The following is a 23134-nucleotide window of genomic DNA, read 5'->3' as shown; positions in this document are numbered from 1 at the left end:
GGTTTAAAAAACACAAATTAATTATAAGCCAGCAAAGTACACACATAACGAGAACCATAGGTGCTGTGTTAAATAGTCTGGGGAGGAGAATGCCCACGAGCCCATTATCTCTGAGGAGGCTGCTTTTGGCACCAGCGAGTTATTGAGGCCTGATTCATTAAAGGTTAATTATATAAAGGGGTCATGCCATGTTACCTGTTAGTGTTGTCAGAGGCAAGACAGATTCATTATCTATATCATCTGATGCCTGGATAAAACCACATGGCGATGGAACGATGAGTATTGTTTCATCATCAATTGTGGACGGATGAACTTGTTCCTCTATAGTAGGAGATTCCAGGTCCTATACAATTTAAAGAACAAGAGACAACAAAGTGACAAAAAGAAATCAGCTTTCAACTACTTACAGCATTACTTCTTTCCTACCACCTTAGTCCTCTCAAATCCTTAGGATTTTTAGAGTTCTAGGCAAGTATTTCTAGCTTCAGTTCAATTTTTTTAGACCCGACTACTCTACTTCTATTCCTATTTATTCCTCTAAAGACTGTGTCTACTTGGGGCTTACTGGATTAATATCTTTTTACAGAAATGATAATTAAGCTGAACAAATAAATAATTAAGCTGAATAATAAGCTAATTTCATGTGTTTGATTTAAATAACAGTATATTTTAAAAAATCCTGTTAATGATTTAGATAACTGCAATAGGACTCAGAATTGAACTATCTTGGATGAAATATTAAATATGATGGCCTTTTGAGTTAAATTTGGATAAAATTTAAATTTTAAGTCTTAAACACAACCTGGTAAATTAGTGGCTTTAGCTACACAAAACAACATTTTGTGGGGAAAAAAGGTGTTTTAATAACTTAGCATTAACATGATCCCTGGAGGAACTACTTGACTCAATGGAGGAAAGCATTCATTAATGTAAATTAAATCTTCATAATACATTGAAATAAATAGTAGTACTTTACAACCCATGAAATTTAAAGTAGGGGAATTATCTCCCATATGAAAGAATTAAAGGTGGTTCTCAACTTTAAAATGTGTTTTCAGTATACAAGTATGTAGTATTTTTTGTTTTTGTTTTTTTGAGGGAGAAAGGCAGGGCAATTAGGGTTAAGTGACTTGCCCAAGGTCACACAGCTAGTAAGTGTGTCACGTGTCTGAGGCCACATTTGAACTCAGGTACCTCCTGACTCCAGGGCTGGTGCTCTACTCACTGTGCCACCTAGCTGCGCCCCCCCCACCCCCTTTTTTAAGAAATATGTAGTTTTAACCTTGTTAGATACTTTCCCATAGAAACAAATTATACTCCCAAAGCCTATTTAACTCACATCTTTTAAATGTATGACCAATAACTACTATAGAATCTGGTCACCTTGTATTATATACATTTTTTTCTGAGGGAAATGTATTTTGAGTTTCAGCCTGGGGTATGCCCCCACCATGTTGGGTGGAATAGGTGAACAAAGTAGTCACTCCTCAGGGAATGGAGCTTTGTTTTCTCTGTCTCTCTAGCTCCTCCTGAAAAACCTGATACCAAAGTACCCTGATATCTCATATGGAGGTTATGCTGGTGGGGCACAAGTGCTGGAAGCCTCTACAAGGCTAAAGGCTTTGAGTACAGGCCTGGTGTCAGTCTGCAGTTAGAGGAACACCATGGCCAATTCAAAGATGAGCATGATTAGTAGGCTGACCAGCAGGCCAGTAATTCCTTAGCTGTGGCAAATCATGAAACAAAAATACAAAGCAGCTCTCGGTTCTGTGTGTACCCCTGCTAGCTTCTCCGATGGAAGTTGCAGAGTGATGGAAAAGTGGACAAAAGATGCTAAAAATAAATTTAGACCTTTTGTAAAGATTAGCTATTGCAATTCTAAGTTGAAAATGCTCATGTAACAACCAACAAGCTGACCACTGCTGAAGAAAGTGAACCACACCAATGTTAACCTCCGTGTATAAATGAGATCAGAAGACAGAGGGAAGAAGTTGCAGGCAAACAGAAGGGCAGTACATGATTTTTCCTTGGAAAGACAAAGGGATTGACAGAGTTGCTTTCAATCACATACCCTAATGGAAAAGAAACATTATTTCACAGGACGTTTTGGTCATCCCACTCTGTAGGGCTCATTATTGGCTTAAGAATAAAAAGTTGCCACTTGAAGATTACCTGGTTTGTGCAAACCATCATCAATATATGATCAGGGGCTAGATCCTCTAGGAAGCATTTCCAAGAAGGCATCAATGAAGACTGGGCAGGATGAAAAGACAAGAATGGGTTTTGGACCTGCACCGCTGGAGGGATCCCAGCTCCCTTCAAGTACCTAAGTGTACCTCCTCAGTGCAAGGCATTTGATAAATGTTGAATCCAAAGAACAGGATATACTGCCCCCACTTCAGGAACCCCTCCCCCTTCCTTGCCAACACACAGAACTGAATTACAATAATTCCAAACAGATACAGAACACCTGTACTTAGCCTAAAGATAACCAACTGAATGGTGAAGTGGGAGAGGTTGAACTTATGATGGCCGTTATCCCACAACTTTCAAGCTACAAGGCAAAAAAGGCAGCCCAGGCCATGCCTTCCCATTCTGTAAAAAGCAAGAGGTGACATTTAATGGTGCCCATGTCTGTTCAATCCAGTTTTTGGCAGCTCAGGTATAAATCCACCTCAATGGACTCTAACCCTAAATGCAAACTTTTGTTTGCAAGTTAGATCACTGTGCACACTACCAATCCACAGTAGAGATCAGCTTCTAAGGGCTGTGTGGCTCCAGGGCTATTTCAGAAAAGAAGGAAAGACATCTTTTAAAAAGCAAGCTGCCTCTGTTTCACAAGACAGCTGACTTTTTAAACATTCCCTGTTTAATAGCTTCATACATGAGTAGATTTTTTTTTTTCTTTTTAGCAAATGTAAAAAACAAAAGCTTGCTTTCAAGTCATTTGGACTAAATCCTCTCCTAATTTATGTCACATTACCACTGGACGAAGAAAATCTGTAGTAGCTATAACATGTAAGAGGAACACAACTACTGTAAAGACCTATATGGTAGTCTCTTATGCTTAGGCAGCTAGATGGTGAAGTGGATACGGTGCAGCGGACTGGAGTTAGGAAGACCTGAGTTCAAATCCAGCCATAGACACTTACTAGTTGTATGACCTTGGGGTTTGCCTCAGTCTCTTCATCTCTAAAACGAGGATCATGATAGCCCTAGGTCAGGGTTGTCGTGAGGATCAAATGGAATTAAATCTGTAAAGCGCTTAGCTTAGCACAGTGCCTGACACATAGGAGGCACTACATAAATGCCAGCTACTTAGGGAGCAAACGTCCAAATCATATTCCTCTTGTCACCAACTATGAAACTAGAAAGGATTAGGAGACAGATATGGTTAAGAAAGTAATAGTTTAAAAATAAAACATACCAGCAAAACCCTAGACTGGGAAATTGTAATATTTTGATGAAAAAAGTTATCATTTAGCAAATGCTTTTAGTTTAGCAATTACTTCTAGTTGTCGCCATCCAAGAGTATGGCGCTCTGGGGTATCAGACAAGTACTTCCCGTAAGTACTTCTACTCCTAAGAGCTTTCTCACCTCGGTAACATAAGCACTGGCTAAAGCCGATGGAGAATCCTCTTCTTGCTTGAGGTCTGTGACAGAGATTTCTTCTTCTGTTCTGACCATCATACTATCTATTAGTTCGGTGCTATTCTGGTCACTAAACTTGGAGTCACAAGTATCACCGAATGATGGTCTTTCGTTGGTCAGTTTAGGCCGATGGAGTTCATCTGAAAAAGCGTCTGCTTCTAGGGTATCTGGAGGGTCAGTCAAATCAGCTGATCGAATGTCAGTATCTACTGTTAGTTCTGCCTGGGATATAGAAGAAGCGATATCTTCAGTGGCAACAGTCCGAATGATGACACTTGGCGTGTGGCACTGTACAGTGACATTGTCATTTGTATTCAGCAAATGTTCTGGCTTTAAAAAAAAAAGGAACAAACTGTGAGTAATCACTGAACTCTGCTAGAGTTAACAAACTTCATTTATAGGTAGTCCTTTACTTATATGAATGCTTGGTATAACAATGATCCATATTTGGGCATCTAAAGTGTACTGCCTGAGGGAAGTGAGGCCCTCCAAGCACTTGTCCCTCTGGTTTTCCTCCCACTGGCCATCCTCAACACCCCCACTCCCCAGGCTGAGTCCTAATCATTGGTGCGGCACTCTTAAGTGCCCACTGAAAGGAGGTACCTCTCATTAGATGATTATGGGATATTCTCAGTGCCTCTGGTTGAAACAAAAAAGGCTTTCTGCTTTTCTCATACTCTTTCTCCAGCTATGTCATATGTTCTTAGAAACTCAACTTGGACAAAGATGACTCTCAAATCTGTATATCAAGTCCTTATGTTCCTTAGAAGCACCAATACTATATGTCCAACTAGTTGCTCAACATTTCCATTTGAAATATCCTACAACTAACTCAAACTCAAATTATCTAAAATTGAACTCAGAATCTTCCCCCAAAACTGGCCTCTCTCCTTTCTATTTTGGTTAATGGCACTACTGGCCTCCCAGTTCCAAAGCCTTAGAATTGTCTTTTCTCTACCCCTATCCTCCTGGCCTCATCATCTCCAAACGGTCATCAGACCCTAGAGTTTCTTCCTTCACAGGACTTCTCCCATGTTCCCTCCTCTTCTTTCCACAGCCACAGCCCTGGCTCACTCTTTACACATCATACTATGCTCCTTCCTTACTTCAAGTCTCTTCTTCCATTCTGCATACCTATTAATCTTCCTAAAAAATCACTTTACATCATCCCCTTGCTGAACAAAACAAAAAACAAACAAAAAAAAACCCTCAAATGGCTCACATTTTAATAAGTCTAAACTCTTCAGGTCTGATGTTTAAGGTCTTTTGATAATACTCCGCTTTTTTCTTTTAATATTACTTTCCATTATTTGCCAAAAAGGACTCTTTGGTCTAGCCACACTGATTTAATCACTGTTCCTAGAATATACTTTACACTCTTGTATCTGAAACACTTCCTGTTCTTCACCTATCCAAATACTATCCAAGCTTGAAGAGCCAACTCAAGTCCTTCTTTCATAAATCTTCCCTGATCACTAGTACTCAGTGACCTCTGAATTCCAACAGCACTTAGTTTTGGAAAGTCATGTGGCAATTAATTGTGTAAAGTCTGACAATATATTATCTATTATTTAGATACTTTATTGTTATTGAACTTTTTACAAGTTTAGCATTTAGCTGCCTTATACTTAGACATCTATGGAGTTTAATTTGTTGAAATGAATGCATTTTCCCACAAAATAATGTTATTAAAGATGATTGTATAAGAAGGCAGACTACCTAAGATGACGTGTACACCATTCTAGCTGTAAAAGACATCTAATCGAGGACAGGTACGTTTAGTGAAAGCAAAGTATAAGATAACTCAAATGTGTACTAATATTATAAAATATTCAAAGATTTAGGGGAAGGTCTTCAGGATACTGGGTCGATCTTTTATGGAGGATTTATTTAAGGACATGGACAAGAACTGTGTAAGATTTGATCTGCACCAGTGGTAAGAGTACTCATAGTCTTATGCTCTGGGATTTACTGAAGTATGTTTGATGACAAAGGTGTCAAATTCAAGGGTTGTAGGGGCCACATGTGGCCCTTAATACTCCTCAATGTGGCTGGAGCCAGACTAACATGTAATCAGGAAATATTTAATAAAATAAAAATGCAACAAAACACAGATAATGTTAATTTGTGATTTTCTAAGTCAATGTGGCCTGCAGAATCCATTTCTATTTTGAGTTTTGACATTATACTCTTTTTTGGTACTATTAATATTTTAGTAGAACTCTATCATGGGTTAAATAGACTTTTGGTAATCTAGCCACCATGTATAAGTGTTTTTCAATGGGAAAATTGATCTTAAATTCCAAAGAGCTTATTTTGGAGCAAGCTTTTGGAATGCAACCTGTTTACAAGATGTAAACTACCTGTGCTGACTTAGAACTCAGTGAGTTCCATTCTTTCTAAACAAATTTGAAAACTCAAGGTGTCTGCCTTCTTGAGGGTTTTATGAGCACTACATACAGATAAGGCATGTACAATGATCTGCTCTGGTGAAGCAGGTGCACCAGTGGTTGTCAAAGTCACAGTGGGACTGGCGGTCAGTGTTAAAGGAAGGCCTTGGCTTGAGCTCGTCTGAAGCAAGTAGGTGCCTGGAGTTCCAGTGGGCTGTAAATGGAAAGACTGAAGGAAGAAGAAAAATACAAATAAGCACAGTATTGTCCAATTACTGATTAACTCAGCCTTGAAAATTAACCAGGACTGGAAAAAAAAGTAGTTTGCCAAGAACACAGTCATGTTCCTTCCCAAAGGCATATCAATAGTAAAGATGAATGGTACCAGTATTCTTTCTTAACTGACAAATGGCATTATTCATGCAGGCATAATGGTTTAGCTACTTTCCTATATCTGTCTCTTAGGTGCAGTATATTCCCATCTCGTTGGACTCAGTCTTGCTGATTGACATCTCTCTCCCATTGCTAATGGGGCACAGTAGTATTGGGGTTGTGCTATCAATACTGAGTCACTGAAATCTGCATAACTTTAATCATTTCATAATGACATGACCTGTGTTACATAAATAAAATTCTGCTCCTTGGTTTAACAGTATAAAAACCTAGGTCAAATCAACTCTTTTCAGTATAAGCATTTTAAAATAAGGGGGTTATACCACCTTGAGGACATTAATTTCTCTTAGCAGACAGCTCACCATTTCTATTGGTGAGGAAAATGCAGTACATAGGCTAAGCAAATCCACACAGATCACTGCTTTGTCCAAGGACTTGTAGTACCTCCCTTCTGAAACAACAAGGTCCTTTCTATTTTGACCTCACAACAAAGGGGTTAAAAAAATTACTGCTGTGCACCTAAAAACTTCCCTTCCTTACATTTGTATACAGGGTTCTATGTAATGGCTACAGTACAGAGGCTAACATGGGATATAAAAATTTTGAGAGTTCTACTTTTGGTATCAAATTGAAAGATTTCCCCTCAATTTTTATGCTTGACATAGAGATGACAGATGGCACTGTTAACTATTAAGCAACATAAATTAATACTTTCTTTCAAACATAAGGTATAAGACATAGACAAAGTAGTATCTTATTAAATAAAACGTTACCTTCCTACCAGTTCCTTACTCATTTATGTATAAATGGGGCAAAAAGCAGATACTGGAAAAGGAAAATTATACGGAATCATCTTCTGGGAGGTGACATCACTTGATGGTGCTTGTCCTAGATAATTCTCCTGCCTTCATCACAACTAATAAATTTTCAAATAAAATCCACGGTATATAATTTTTTTGGGTACACTTTTTTTTTTTAAAGAAACAGATCAATGATGAATTCCTATCTGAATATTTTGCCTTAAGGCAGAACTACACATTGAGATAAAAAGTGAATTACTCCCTGGCTCATCTATAAAACATAAATTTAAGCAAGACCACAGGTATGCTATCCTAAAGTGCCACACTTGTCACACTTGATTGCAGCTTTTGTAGAAAAGTATTTATTTGCTTATATGAGTTGGGGAAATGGACTGGTGATAGTACAAAGAAAAGTGGACAAATGGGTGGCAGAATGAAAGAAAAGTTTTAAAAAAACTGTAATTTCTGACAGGGCAACAACTAAAGGAAGGCACATTTCCAAGGACTCTACATAAATGTAGCAACAGTTCTAGAGAGGCTACATCTTTTGCCCATGTTCACACAGTTAATTACAATGATGGAACTGGGACTGGAACCCAGATCTCCTAATCTAGATCTAGTGCTTTCTATAACAACCTACTATTAATTATTTTTTAGAGAATAAACGTGCAACACAACATAATTAAATGACCATTATTTACCCAAGGGGACATGACTAAAAGAAGCATCCTTGAGGGAAAAAAACCAACAAGAAACACATGAGAAAGTGCAGCCCCTGTCCTCCTTATCTTTAAAAGTTTCTTTTAGAGCAGTCAAGGTAGTTTGCGTACATACCCCTGAAAGCACATTAACGTTCTAGTTGTACTAACTTACTCGTACTTCTTGTTCTGTACCAGATGGTGGGAAAAACTGAGTCTGGGGCCTCAGTAATTAGCTATGACTCTGGGTTCTTAGCTTCCTTTTCTGTAAAATGAAGGTTTTCAACTAGATGAGTACTTCCAGTTCTAACATACTCTGATTCTGTTATTCTCCTTTATTGCCAAGAAGCAAAGGGAGGTATTTTGTTTGTTACCACTTTATTATTCTTAGTAGTTAATGCTTTGAATTTCCCAATGAAGAGTGATTTAATGAGTCACAGTTAATTTTATTTTTAACAGGGAGTTTTCACAAGGACTAATGCACAGATATTACTTACCGGAAGAATCTCAAACGTCTGTAGTGTACCGCTGTTTAGTGTTATGGTTTCAGAATCGACAGTAGCAGCAGGGGATTCTGTTGAAGCTGTAGTAAAAGCAAAAAGGGGGGGAAAACTCACATGCAGGTAGCTAAGTATTAGGATTATTCAATAAAGAAGTACATAGGAGAAAGTTAATAGAGGGATTTTACAGAATCTCAGAATTGGAAAAAACCTCAGAAGACAACTAGTTCAACTAGTTCTGAATGAGAATTTCTTCCAAAAGATACTAAATACAAATGGTCACCAAGCATTTATATAAAGACCTCCACTAAGGGAAGAAAAGTTGAGGTCAGGGATGGGAGAGAGACAACCCACTGCTTCCTAAGGCAACCTAGTCCGCGTTTGGAGAGCTCTGTTTTGAAGTGTATCTTTACAATTTTAACAATGATGAACAAAACAAACATTTATATAAAATTCTAAGGTTTATTAACGTGCTTTACATCATTTAACAAGCATTTATCCAGTGCTCATCTTGTCTGATCTTCACAGTAACTCTGTGAAATAGCTCCTACTACTACCCTATTTTATAGATGACGAAACCAAGGCTTAGAATGGGTCAGTGACTTATCACAGTAAATGTCTGGGACAGGATTCAAAGCTCAAGTTTTCTTGATTGAAAGCTCAGATCTCTATCCATTGTGCCACTCATCAAGGCTAAAATTTGGCCCTCTGCAATTTCTATCTCTTGGTCTTCATTTTGGTTTCTGGAGAAAAGCAGAATAAATCCAACGGGTTCTTCACTTGAGAGTCTTTCACATACTTAACATAGCTATCAGATTCTGGCCACTCTGCTCTGTCCCAGGGCTAATCTTTCCTTTTCTACATTAAACATTCCTAGTTCTTTCAAATGAGGCAGCTAGCTGGTAGTGTTCCAGTGTTTCTTAAGGTAGAGGTAAACAGGTAGCTAGGGAAGAACATTAAGGCTATCATAAAAGTAACAGTATGATTCCATTCTCTCTTGGTTAAGAATGATTCCATAATCAATTAGTATTATTTTCCTGGGCACTGCAAAACCCACAAAAAACACGGTCTAATTTCAGAAGGGGGCCACATGTAGTCCAGATTCAGACGCAATTTAAAACTGATTTGAAGTGAACTTTTTCTATACATTGTTTCCTGTCAGTTTAAGTCTATTATAGTTTATCTTTACTAGAACTATGGGTCAGGCCACAGGGCTCTGAGAGGAATAGAATCTATCCATCCATATTTTATATAAATTACATAAATCATTTAACCTAAGTACATTTCTGTTGTTTTATATATGTTTTACATATATAAAACAAAAGAAAAAATTTGTATGTGTACATATAAATCACATACACACATATATAAGAAAAAACGTATTTAGGTTAAATGATTTATGTAGTCTTAAAGATCAAACTTTGTTACCAACACCAGGCAAACAATCTCAAGGTATAGTTAAATAAAAGTTTTCAGTCAGTCAACACACATTTATCTTAGTACCTACCAAGTGCCAGACACTGTGCAAAGTGCTGGGGATAAAAAAAAAGGCAAAAAGACAGTCCCAGTTCCCAAAGAGTTAAGTCAAATGGGGAAACAACACGTAAACCACTATGCTTAAGCAAGATATAGACAGGATGAACAGGGGATAAGAGAGGGAAGGTATAAGGAATAAGAGGAACCAGAAAAAGCAGAACTCTTGAAGGATATCAATTATTTCCATCAGTTCTATCCAACATAACGGAGACACAGGGCCTCAGGCAAGGACTCACTATATATGTTTGCAATCTTAAATGCTTTTCTTGTCAAGCTAAGCTATTGACTGTATCTCTGACTCCTCTTGAGAAGGATTACATATAAACATTTTGAGTAGTACAAGAAAATGCAAAAAAAAAAGATAAAGTTCTTATTCAGAGGAGACATTATTAGCTTCTCATGCTTTTACAAAGGTTACAAAATATTTAGCATGGTATTTTACAATCAAAGAACTCTGCTACTGAGACATGTGGTATCTGGATAGTATTTATAAAAATCCCTGATGCCTTCTTCAGTGTCATTTTGGTCTTTTGACATCCTACTTGCCATTAAAAGTAACCCTCAGTTTTCCTGGGCAGCAGCCATTCTAACCGCTTCACATTCCTAGTTAGGTTTCGGGCAGAAAGCCAGGAGTGAGACAGAGAAATATTTAATGCTGTTTCTACTGATGGGCAGGCAGAAGCGAATAGCACCAATTCAAAACTGCCTTGGGATTGACAGCAGGACCTGTGATTTCACTGGTACAGGGAACTCTAGGGCCAAGAAGCTCTGTCTACCAGAGCAGCCTGGCATCTTTTCTCTACCTTGTAGTCGCAGAGAGTCACCTAGAGCATCACTAGCAGAAGTCACTTGTCTACAGTTATACAGCCAGTATACTGGAGGTGGCACTTGAACCAGGTCTTCTGGCTCCAAGGCTGTCTCTCTTACCACCATGCCATGGTCTCTCCTCAGAATGACACGTATAAGGCTAAAGACCTCTAATGTATTCTGTTGGACACATGTTTGTCCCTCCCACCCCCTTGATGATACCAACAAGTTCAACTTTATGAGGATCTGATGTAATCAGAATATTCTCATTTTAAGATGCAGCTCAAGCATAGCCTCGTACATCAGCTGCTTCCTGATCTCCTCAGTTGCCAGTTCTCCACCCACCAAACTACTTTGAATTTATTTTGTATATAGCCTTCATATATATTACATACATACTGTCTCTTCTAAGAGAACACCAGCTCCTCGCAGACAGGAGTTGTTTCTTCTTGACCACTGTAGCCCTAGTGCCTGGCATATGGTAAGTGCTTAATCAATTCTTATTGACTGGTTGATATATGGGGAATTAAGTGCTTATGCACATGGAAGGGTGGAGTCCCCAGCATAGGCTGTGGCTCCAGTTACCATGATTATTAGCCCATGGCTGAAGACAAGACCCCTGACCACTTTGCACTTCAGGCTCTCGTTTGTCAAAAAGGACAAACACTAATTGCTTCACCTACCTCATGGTTCTATCATGAGGATAAGAGACACAAAAGTGCTTTGTAAAAATAAAACAAGCCTGCAAAGAAAAGGCATTGTTATTTACTTTACTGCTACATAAAAAAGCAGATAGAAAAAATATCAATAACTATCCAACTCCCATGTCAATTTTCTCACCTTCACTTCTGATTTGTACATTTAAGAAAGGAACAGTCAGGCTTCTACGAACAATTTTCCACATCAGATCACAACTTAATAGACATAAAATTGATGGAAAGAAGCACAAGAACCTGCCGTGCCCCCTGAGTGTTAATTACAAAAGCACATTCGACACCCCCACCTCACCTCTGCCTCTTAGAAATCCCAGTTTCACTTAAAGTTTAGCTGAAACGCCATCTCCTAGGAATCCTGACTCCTTGCTGTTGTGAATGCTTCTTCCCCCAAACTTATCTTTTATTTATTTTGTGCACATATATTTTACATATACTTATATGAGTTGTCTCCCTGAATAAAATGTAAGATTCTTGAGAGTAGGGACTGTTTCATTTTTGGCTCTGAGTCCTCAATGTGTAGCACAGTGCTGGGTGTATATAGCTGGTACTTAATAAATGCTTGTTGACTGACCAACAGAGGAAAAGACAACTTTAAAAAGCCTCCTCTAACAAGCAGCTTCTTCTGCATATATGGAGATCATAAACATAATCATAGGGATAACTGTTTAAGGCCCTCTGATTCTTAATGACAAATGAGACATAAAAAAGGGGAGCCATAATGACTACACAAAAGGTATTTTCCAGTGTCACAGGGAATGTTATGCACAGGATCCAAATGGAAGAGTTATTCCCTAGAGATGGTGAGATCCTTCAGATTATACTGTGCTGATTACATCAAACCTCATAGGAATACTTCAAAGATATCCAGAGCCACTCAAAAGAAGCCAGCATAACAGTGCATACAAGAAAAAGCAGATGGATTAAAAAAAAAATCTATTGCTATTTCTAAGACAAGCAGTTGGAGGGGCAGCCCACTGCATTAGTCCATAAAAACCTACTAACAAAAATAGTAGCTAACATTTACATAGCACTTAGTAGGTGCTAGGCAAGGTGCTACAGTGCTTTACAATCATTATCTCATTTGATCCTCACAACAACCCTGGGAGGCAGGTGCTATTATGATCCCCAGTTTACAGATGAGGAAATCAAGGCAAACAGAGGTTAAGTGACCTGCCCAGGGTTTATGCTAGTTAAGTGTCTGATTTGAATTTAAATTTTCCTGCTTCCAGGCCCAGTGTTTACCACTGTACCAGTGCAAGATCCATTTATCTTGGATAAGTATAGCTGAGTGATAATGAACAGGCCCCAAAATTGAAGGCCAGGAAAAGAGTGGGTTAGATCGCATTTCACTGCATAGAAACTGTGCAGCCCTTTTGATAATCACAAACCACGCCCATTTTTTAATGCCAATGCTCTCTCATCATGCTGCATTGTTAAAAATCTTAGAACACAACTAACGTCAAAGAAACAAAGTCTGAAGTTACCTAAAGAGCAACAAAGAGAAGCATGATGGGTGTAAGTTGAAGCATATTTCTAATGAGGACCTGCCTATATGAAGAGGAGGCACAAGGGATAACATGTCATCTAGGAAATGCATGATTGGAAAAGCAAGTACAATAGTCATGGAGTCAAAGTAGGAAACAGCTCAAATCCAACTCAGAGAATGATGTTAACAGGTCTAGAAGAAGGCCTCCAGCACTTTGGGGAGTTTCTCTGGAAAGGATTTGTGGGAGAACATGGAAAAAAAATACAGGACGAGAAGGCCTGTATAGGTTATGATCTATACTGATGGAGAGAATACCCATTCAATGAGATTAAATCAAATACATTATTTTATTCCCAGAAAACAGTTAACTAGTTCAGCATTAATTTTATCTCCACTTACACAGATCACAACTCTATATATTTTAGTAGATGTTTCAATGAGTTGCTATAGACAAAAACAATTATCACCTCTTGGCCAAACTCCCGTGGTACTTAGCAAGGCTGGTCCTTGTGAGGCTGGTAGTTGTTTGGGCCCCTTTGGAGTTTGTGCTCCATTGGCATAGACTTTGAGAAACCTTTTTTAGCAAACCAGAAGCTTAATAACTGCTCGAAACCCATGGAATCTGCTTCTAGGCTAAACTGTAGAACTTATTTTTACTCCAATATGTTAATGCTATTCCTCCATCTGTCAAAATCCTGCCTATCCTGAAGATATTTATCTCACAGACCAGGCCTTTATTAAACCTTTCCTGGTTTACCCTAATTGATGTGCTTTTTCTGTCCTTTGAACCCTTGTAAGTACTTTCTGGGCACCTTTTTTGGTCTTGTTACATTCTGCTTTGTACCATGATGACTTATCTTATTCTTCTCAACTATAAGGTCCTTGAGGGCAGGAACTCGGTCTTAAATTTCTTTTGATTCCACGCAGTGTGTAGAACAAACACTCAACAAATATTTGGTGAATTGTACTAGAGAAATTCTTTGGTTCCCAATTATACAAAGTTACAAGTGAGTAGTGGGGATAGTACCAAGTGCACAGATGACTCCAGTATCCACCATTCTGCATGCGTATAAACATTTTCCCAAGTACTTTCGAACGTGTAATTTCATTTTATCCTTACTGACCTATGAGGTAGATAGGGCAGGTAGTATTACTGCTACTGAACAGATATGGAAATTGAAGTACAGAGAAATTACGTGACTTGTCCAATGGTACCACTAGTTAGTGGCAGAAGGAAGAGAACCTAAATCTCCTAAGTTAGAGCTGAGCATTCTGCTTTTTATTTAATACCTAAAAAAACCAGCAACACATAAGCAGAACTAAACTTCAGGATCCCATTTTCTTCTTAAAAAAAAAGTATACTGATGACAGAAAGAAACTAAGATGTGAAAAGCACAGCATATCCTAAGTCTTGACAAAAAATTCCCATCTGTACAAGTATTGTTCAGTTCCCATAAGTTTTAAAGAATCAGACTATGAAGGGACATGAAAGGCCACCTAACTCCTGAAAAGGAATTCCCTCCAGAACATCCCTAAGAAGACCTCTCAGTGAGGGAGGATCTTACTCCCTCCCTAAGAAGCCCATTCTTCTTTTGGACTTCGTTGAATACAGTCTACAAAAGAGGCTAAGGACCACACAGAAACATTAACATGTAAAAGCATAAAAACTGGCTCCTTGGCTTAAAAGAATGCTCTATAGTTATCTCTGGAGAAAAAATGTTTACTCCCTTCTTCCAATCTACCACTCAAGCTCATTCTCAATTTGTGGTTCTTTGTTGAGCTTATACCCACCCAAATGAATAGTAACACTAACTGCACTTCCCTGCCAGATCTGATCCATGCAAAGTCATTTATTAATTAAACTAAGTCTGGAGTTACATACAGTGCATATCTAGGCTTTAGGAAAATGTCTATTATGAGGGCAAGTGGTATGAGACCTTGCCTCATGCTTCACTGAAAAAAAGGGGCCATCCATGGGAAGCTTCCTGCCCTCCCCAATTCCATACTTCCCACCATCCTAGTGTTACCCACCTGGGCTCTTGTCCTTTACCTCTGTTTCAAGGGTTAAGGTGGCCTTTCTTATCAATGACAGCTCTTCTTGTACCATTAATTATAGCCCTTCCCATCTCCTCCAGAAGCGTGCAATTATCTCCTCTTCCTAATTTTCAACCTCTCTTTATCTGCTGGCTCCTTCTCTGCTGCCTACAAACACATCTAAACCTCCCCCATCCTTAAAAATAAAGCCATGATTTGATGCCATCATGCCCTATGTTTATATATTTCTTATATATGCTTATGTATTTCTCTTCCCTCTCAGAGCCAAACTCCTAGAAAAGCTAATTTGTACTTGCTGTCTCCATTTTCTTACATCCTGTTTCTCACACTCTTGCAAACCAGCTTATATTCTCTTGAACTTACTCTCTCCAAAGTCACCAATGATGTCTTCGCTGATAAATTCCACTGCCTTTTCTCAGTTCTCAGTCCTCCTAGTCTAACCCTTCCTTCTCCTCTCAGGGCTTTCAGAGCAAGGCTGTCTGCACAACCCAGTGCTCTATCTTGGGTCCTTCTCTTTTTCCCCCCATGCTCAGTCTTGGTGATCACAGCAGCTCCCATACATTCATTCATCATTTTTATGCAAACGCTTCCCAAGTCTATGCCACTAGCTCTCATCTTTCTCCTGAGCTTCAGTCCTGCACCTCTAGCTTCCCGTATGACATCATGTTGGTGACACTCCATTGGTGTATGCAACATGTCCAGAAGAAAATTCATTATTTTCCTTCCTAAACCGTCCCCATTTGTATCACCAGGATCTAGCGCAGTGTCTAACACACAGCAGACACGTAATAAATGCTCACTGTCCAAGTGTTATTAAATTCCTAATTTCCGGTCAGAAGAAAACCTTCCTAGTGTTTAGATCATTTTGAGCATTTACATACTAAATAACTGACTTTAAAAAAAAAAACCCTAAAGCCTTAAATGATGGGACTTCTGACAATGACTCTCTATAAACTTCCCAAAGTACTCAGAGTCCTTTCTTGACTCATTTAGATTTTGATAACTCAAGAGGTAGCACAGAGTGCTGGACCCACCTAGAGTCTGGAGAGAAAAAGGCCTGAATCCTGCCCCCTAGTTGTGGGACCATGGGGGGACTCACTTAACTTTAAGTCCCAGTTTCCTCATCTGTAAAATGGGGATATAAATATCTACTACCAGCACCTATCTCTCAGGGTTGATGTGAAGATCAAATGGGATAATGCACATGAAGCTCTTTACAGACCTGGAAGCACTATGTCAGCTATGATTATTAACAGTACTAGTAAGTCACAAAGTGCAGGCACTTACAAACATGGGTGATCTGGACAGGAATCTGCAGAGCTGTCACGGGACTTGGAGAGATGCCAGTATTCTCCTCCAAGCGGGCAACTCGGATCTGAACGTGCTGAACGCTTGAATTGGTATTAGTGTTTGGAACGCCAGGGCCTGATTTGTTCTCCAAAAGTGTTGGGTTGTTTTTTTGGTTCTCGTGCAACTGTTTAAGACCTTTTATCAAGACTGAAGGGAGATGGGTAGACAAAAAGAACATTGATTCGCCGACATCACCATCTAAGTAGCAAGGGAGGTGGGAGGAAGGGATGAGGTGAGGAGGGAAAGTATTTGGAATAAATAGTTTGTTCACTGGATGTCAAACATTACACATACAATAATGAAACATTTGAAAAACCACAGTTTCTGAGATGTTTCTTAGTTAAGCAAATTTTTATTAATGAAATACCCATGTTGCCTTTATCATTTAATACGTAAATATTAAAAATAGATATTGTGAAATACACAAACCAAGTCTGTATAGAGCATTTAAACTATTGGTAAAATGACCCTTTTTTGGATATTCTTTGAGAAGGCACTACATATCTTTAACAATATTTTTATTGTGAAATGAATAAACTAAGTATGGTTATGTACAAGGACTTTAGGATATCTGACTATTGAGGACTTGGCTTTTGGCTTACCACATCCCCTCATGGTGGCTGGTAACCTCAGTGCTAGAGGAAAGAGATGGCGAATTCCTTCCATTCACTAATCACAGAAAAGCAGTCACTAAGGGCCTGCAAAAAAGGCTACCTGTGTAGACTCTGCCTCTTCTACTATTCTATACTACTATACTATTATACTACTTCTACTTCTAAGCTATCTTGATTCCCTTCCTTCTCTTCTGCTGACAGTACATATTTTGCTTAGTTTCATGTCACATAATAGCTATTCACCATTTTGCATTAATTCCTGGTTTCAAAAAAAGGTAAATCTTTACCAGTTAACCATTTATCATTTTTTGGTTTGGCTTTTCTTTGGAAAATGGTAAGATGTTAAAAAGGGGGGCAATAACTTTAATCAGCATTCAAAACAGACCGTAGTTCAATTTACCAACGAAAATCTGAGTCTAACCGGTCAATTTGTGAATAGGGAAAAAAAGGATGTTGTCACGGGGGGAGAAGCAATTGAACATATTGGTATACCTGACTTTAATCATAATTCCATATGAAAAACTGGGATTTACACATGACAAATTAAAGTGTGAAAATTCTTTTTAAGAATGTTCTAAAAATTAATTTACTTTCTATAAAAAAAGAGTAAAATTAGGACTCCTTTAAATAGCAAGCTCCCTCAGGTTATCTGAAGTGATACTGCTGACTAAAAACTGATTTATATCTTTTCAGAAAAAAAAATCCTTTGCACAAACACTGACTTTTAAATATGTAAAATTTAATTCATCTTGACTGTTTATACATATACCATGAACTTCTGATTTTAGAAGCTTTAGGCATTTCAAAGATATAGTACCCTTTTTGAAGAAGAAAATGGAAAGTATTATTTCCCAATACTAACACAAGATGAATGACTGAAGTTCCTGCATACCTTTAGGCACTTCAAGCATTCCTGAGTATATGACTAATTAGGCACATGACAGAATCAGTGTTATCATTATATTTAAGGAAAAAGTGGTAAAATAAATCTTGCAGCATAACCAGATCAACTAAGGATTTAAAGTTATGCTTCTTCAAAACGAGATGCCCTTCCACCCAGCAACAGAAAGTTAGAACAAACTTTCAACTTTCAGCCCTAGTGATCAGCATGTTGTGGATAGTATTGAACATTATGATTATACAGGATCCTTATTTACACTAATAAATGTCCACTCTGACAACAGAATGAAAGGCTAGGCACACCTAATTAATACGTTACCAGGGAATGAAACATCCTTGTGGTTTGCTATCTGCCTTTTGATGGTCCACCATTTACTTCGGAGCCATTGTGGTGAACGGACACTGCTCCATCCCTCGGCTAGTAGATCCCAGTTTATATCATTTTCATCAGCCACATCAAGTTCTGCTATCCTGATGGGTTACAAAAATGGGTGTCTGTTAGGTGCTACCCTTTGGGACTAATGGGAACCCTACCAGTATTTGTTTTTCTCTATGACTGCCCAAAAGTAGTATTTCTCTGGAGATCATGGGAGAGGTAAGAGATAATATTAACAAGATGGTACTGCCAAATTGTTGGGGAAAGGATCCCAGAGGCAGGCCAGAGGTTCCAGAGCTACAATTAATTATTTTAACTGTGAATGGTTAGAAAGTTGTATGTATCCAAACGTATCATTGTGCAGGTAAGGAGATGTTATTTGAAGTTTAGAGCACCACCCCAGCCAAGTTTTAACTGTGCTCTACACCTGGCTCATAGTATGACTTGGAGCAAGTAACTGTTTTTCTGGGTCTCAGTCTTTCCAACTGAAAAATAGATGGTGGCTTATACTGTAGAAGCATTGTATGAGTTCTTTATTAAAACACACACACACACACACACACACGCACGCACACACACACACCCCAACTCAAAGTAAAAAGCATTTCTTAAAATGGTATGAATATATCTGGAGGCTAGGATGAAATATGTTCTTCTGTCACTGAATAGCATAATCAGACTGGGCTTCAACATTGAAAACATATCTAATAGCACAGCCCTGAGTTCTTCAATGTCTTGTCCTTGCCTATAAGATTTATTGCTCACTCAAGTCATTCAGTTTTAAGGTTAAGCTAAGTCGTTTAAAATCTTTAAGAAAAACACTTTAGTATCTATAGGACTAGTCTAGTAATCAAAAGCCTTTCCATACAGGTATCCAGTTCACATATAGGCCAGGATGGCTGAATCAACTAAATGAGGTTACTCTATATTTTAAAGCTATATGCAGCTTGTATGAAATGGAGGCATTTTTTTCAGTCTAGTTTTCATGACTAGGTAAACTCCAAACTAGGACCCCCTTCTTGGCAGCCTAAGCAGAGCAGCCAAGGATTGAAGGGCTTGGAGACTGAACAACCCTCTTCCCCCTAACCATGGTCCCTCCAGGCCAGGACTGAGGCACAATAGTGGGACAGTGGAAAAGCTTGCACTGCCGCTGCCTGTGCCGTACCTGTTCTGTGGATAGATAGAGGACTTCAGTCTCCAGGCCTTCAATCTGGTACCTTGCACGGGCACTAAATTCACTAAAAGGGAACAGAACACAAAACAAAAAAGAGCTCAATATGAAGTAATTAGGAACTCAAATGAATCAGGAAGGATGATCTTCCAACTTTACACATCTAGGGAAACAGAAAAAAGATGGCTAATCAAGACTTTATGACTCGCAGTAAGTAGTAGGACACAAACCTCAAGATGAGATTGATTTCGTCCTCTTTGGTCCACTCCGTCCCCCCACTCTGTTTCCAGTTCAGGTAATTGAGCCACTTTGAGCGACATTGCTTTTCTGAGCGGGTTCCGACTCGTTCAGCTACAGCTGCCCAGGATACCCCCTGTGTGACGATGTCACCCGGCTCGGTGCTTGTCAGTTCATGAACCACCTCTGCCAGCCGTTTCTCCTCCTCTTCTGTCCACTTCCCTGAAAGGAAGAAATCACCTAGGTTACCACCACTACCTGTCTCCTGGTTTTTTTTTTTTTTTTTTTTGCAAAGCAGAGAAAGATTCATCACTACACATGCAATGATTGAAGGAAACATATTAATACTTCCAGCAGCTTACTTTCTGGGTTTAGGGGTTGCCAAATACACCCTGATATCAATGGTAACATTTGCCCCAAAAAGTTAAGCATTCCAAGAAGCATTAACATTCCCAGGGAAAGCAACTAAAATAAGTCCAACGACTAAATTTAAAGGGAGAGAAGCTGACAAAATGTACAATTAGTTTTTGTTGTGCACTCTCCATGCAATTCTATGTAGCTCCTGTACCAAAATCTACTCAGAAACTTCCATCAATTTAAAATCATACATTGAAGATTTTACAGGGGTGGGGAACCTGTGGCCTTGAGGCCACATGTGGCCTTTTAGGTCCTTGGGTACAGCCTTTTGATGGAGACCAAGTCTTACAGAACAAATCCTTTTAATTAAGGGGATATGTGAAGTTTAGATTCAGTCAAAGGACTGAGGACCTAGAGGGCCACATGTGGTCTTGAGGCCAAAGGTTCCCCAACCCTGTGTAGAATGTAATGACTATAAGGTGGGTTAAGTAAGGAAAGCAAAATTTTAATACTGGCCATAGATAAGATTCTCTCTACAGCTCTGGTCAAAGTCAATGATTTCCAGACAGTCAAATTGGAATAGGATGACTAGAAATTGAGATTCTAACAATTCAGTAATTAGGTTTGTCATTATACTATTTATGACAATCTTCACTTGTAAGAACCTCAGAGCTACTCTGTGCCTCACGCTGTACTATCACTAGGACACCGCATATTCCACAGGAGACCAAGGAAGTTCTGCCTATATGTGTTTCCTGCTTGAAATTATGACACTAAGGCTGGACAGCTTTTTTGGTCTGGGCTAGTTAAGAGAAGAAATCAGAAGCACAGAATTTCAGAATTATAAGGGATTTTTGAGATTATCTTGTCCAACCCAAATCCTTCATCCTTAGGCTGCTGGTGCCTGTTGATTCCACTTCTGTAATTTCTCTCACCATCTGTCCTTTGCTCTCAATTCTCATTGTCACCAGTCTTCCTACCTTGCTGGATTGTTCCTCTAATCTCCTAATCATTCTTCCCATTCTATACTCTTTTCTCCTTCTAATTCCTTCCTTTATATCCTGCCACACTAATCTTTCCTATACATAGTGCTGGTAATGTCACTCAACAACGTCCCATGGCACCCTAATACTTTCCAGTAAAGTTCAAACTACTTTGCCTGAGATTAAAAGCCCACCATAATTTGAACCTGTGGCACCTTTCTAGCCTTATTCTCATATATTTTCCTGTTTAGACTAATTTCCATGATTCATAATTGAGTCTGCATAGTTACAGTACAGCTGTACTGCAGGCTCTCCTCCTTTTCCACTGTCCATACTTTCATAATTTTGCTCACTTGCTGCTGCTACCTAAAATGTCCTATTCCCTTTCTGCTTGTTAAATTCCTACTGGCCCTTTAAAATGCAACTCAAGATGCTACATACTTCAGAAGGACTTCCTTTATTTCTCCTAATTGGTAATGAGTACCCCCTTTTTAATCTTATATAAATATTTGCTTGTACCTCTCCTATATCCTTATTATCTTGTACCACTGTTGTCTACGTATATGTCATACTTTCCTAGTAGAAAGTAAGTTCCATAAAGGCAGGTATTATGTCTTATCTAAGCTGTGTAACTCACCCAAAACAGTGGTCTGCACATAAAGTTTATTAAGTGGTCGGTGAATCAAATGTAGGGGAATGACATTCTGAGGTGGAGATATTTTCATTTACATGTTTCAAAATGGGAGGGAAAGGCAAAATATATCCTGTGGCTGGGGTTGTCTATTGGCAGCTTAGAAAATATGTAAAACTGGTAGAAGCAAGACTGAAGTAAGAATGAAGGACAAAGGAAGAAAAAGAAAGAGGATAAGGGTAAGCGAAGGGGAGAGACTAAAGACCAATAAATGTATTGTCCTTCATTCCCATCCCAATGTGGTAAGGGGTAATGACCTATTTGAAACAAAAACCAAGTATGAATTTGGTGGAGTCAGTCTGACTTCTAACCAAACCAAAAATGCAACGGGTGTAGGGGAGGGAGATTAGCCTCTGAGCTTAACAATGGATCTGTGACTTCTTTCTACATTGAGGGATCACACAGGGTTTACAATATGCATCCTGAAAGCAGTGCTGGAGCACTGAGACAGTACCTGTATTGCAGGTATCCTTCATCAGCCGGCATCGATCTTTGACGGAGGATGCGCTTCTTCCAAGTGCTGCCCCTATTGTTGCCCAGTCATTGCCATGCTTTATCCGGAGCCTAAAACAAGAGTCTGCCAATCAGCATTTGGTTCAATGGTTTTCTCCCTTTTTATTTCATCATTTATTCTTCATTCTTCTTCTTCCCACATGACTGGTTTGGAAGTTGTGGACAGCAATACTTTGAGAGCCAAAGTTTGAAAGTGTGGCCTTTTTTGGGGGGGGTCCACAGTTGTCTGTGGGTGAAAAAACAGGCAGCAATTGCCTTTTTCCTGGGTCAGAGAAGAAATAAGTAACTTGGATATGTCTTCAAAAAAGACCAAAATGTCCCCTTAGCCCACAACTGCTATATTGATATGATTTCCCAGGTATCTCCAGGTAGTATTCTTACTTTAGTAGTCATTTGATCTTTTTCCACTTGTACTCTTGATTTCTTCTCTTTCTGTCCCACTATTTTGTAACAGAATTTATCCTCAAATATTCTTATTTCTTCTAATATTATAAGACCACTGTTCCACCAAGGCATTTAGTGGAAAGGGAACTGGACTACAAGTCAGAATCCCTAGGTAGACAAGAATCTCAGTTCTACTCTTCACCAGCTGTATAAACCTAATTAAGCAAGTCACTACCTCTCTGGGCTTCAGTTAAGAGGAGGTCCAGATGACTGATCCCTAAGGTCCCTTCCTGTTTAGTCTATAAGATACTGCCTGAACACATTAAGTCAAACTATGCCTTGGTGACTTGAGAGTAACCAAAATGGTTTTTTGCTAGGAAACAGCACACATCAGCAATGTTTGCTAAATTGTCTTTATACATTAAATCACAAGGCATAAACTTGGCTTTCAACTCAATACTGGAGTCTCCAGAAGTCATGCTGGTGACTAGTTCTTTATATGTATACCTACTTTTAGGGAAATGG

At 38.9% G+C, this 23134-nt stretch overlaps 1 protein-coding gene across 6 annotated transcripts in view; it reads right to left on the bottom strand.

The window, feature by feature from the left end:
• DMTF1 (cyclin D binding myb like transcription factor 1) overlaps nucleotides 1-23134 on the bottom strand; it is a 60564-nt gene that overhangs the window by 1504 nt on the left and 35926 nt on the right. For 3 of the 6 annotated variants that reach the window (XM_036759256.1, XM_036759258.1, XM_036759261.1), the window contains 8 exons: nucleotides 22167-22276; nucleotides 19675-19903; nucleotides 18217-18368; nucleotides 16321-16581; nucleotides 8431-8516; nucleotides 6113-6271; nucleotides 3599-3982; nucleotides 196-343 (listed from right to left, as the gene is read on the bottom strand). In XM_036759256.1, coding sequence (XP_036615151.1) covers nucleotides 196-343; nucleotides 3599-3982; nucleotides 6113-6271; nucleotides 8431-8516; nucleotides 16321-16581; nucleotides 18217-18368; nucleotides 19675-19903; nucleotides 22167-22276 — 1529 coding nt within the window. The remainder of the gene's footprint in view (nucleotides 1-195; nucleotides 344-3598; nucleotides 3983-6112; nucleotides 6272-8430; nucleotides 8517-16320; nucleotides 16582-18216; nucleotides 18369-19674; nucleotides 19904-22166; nucleotides 22277-23134) is intronic. The other 3 variants (XM_036759259.1, XM_036759260.1, XM_036759257.1) reach the window with 3 other exon arrangements.

The sequence above is a fragment of the Trichosurus vulpecula genome, chromosome 5 (assembly GCF_011100635.1).
Source record: "Trichosurus vulpecula isolate mTriVul1 chromosome 5, mTriVul1.pri, whole genome shotgun sequence".
In the NCBI taxonomy this organism is placed as follows: domain Eukaryota; kingdom Metazoa; phylum Chordata; class Mammalia; order Diprotodontia; family Phalangeridae; genus Trichosurus; species Trichosurus vulpecula.
Note: the sequence above shows the minus strand (reverse complement) of the source record. Positions and strands in the feature narration are given on the sequence as shown.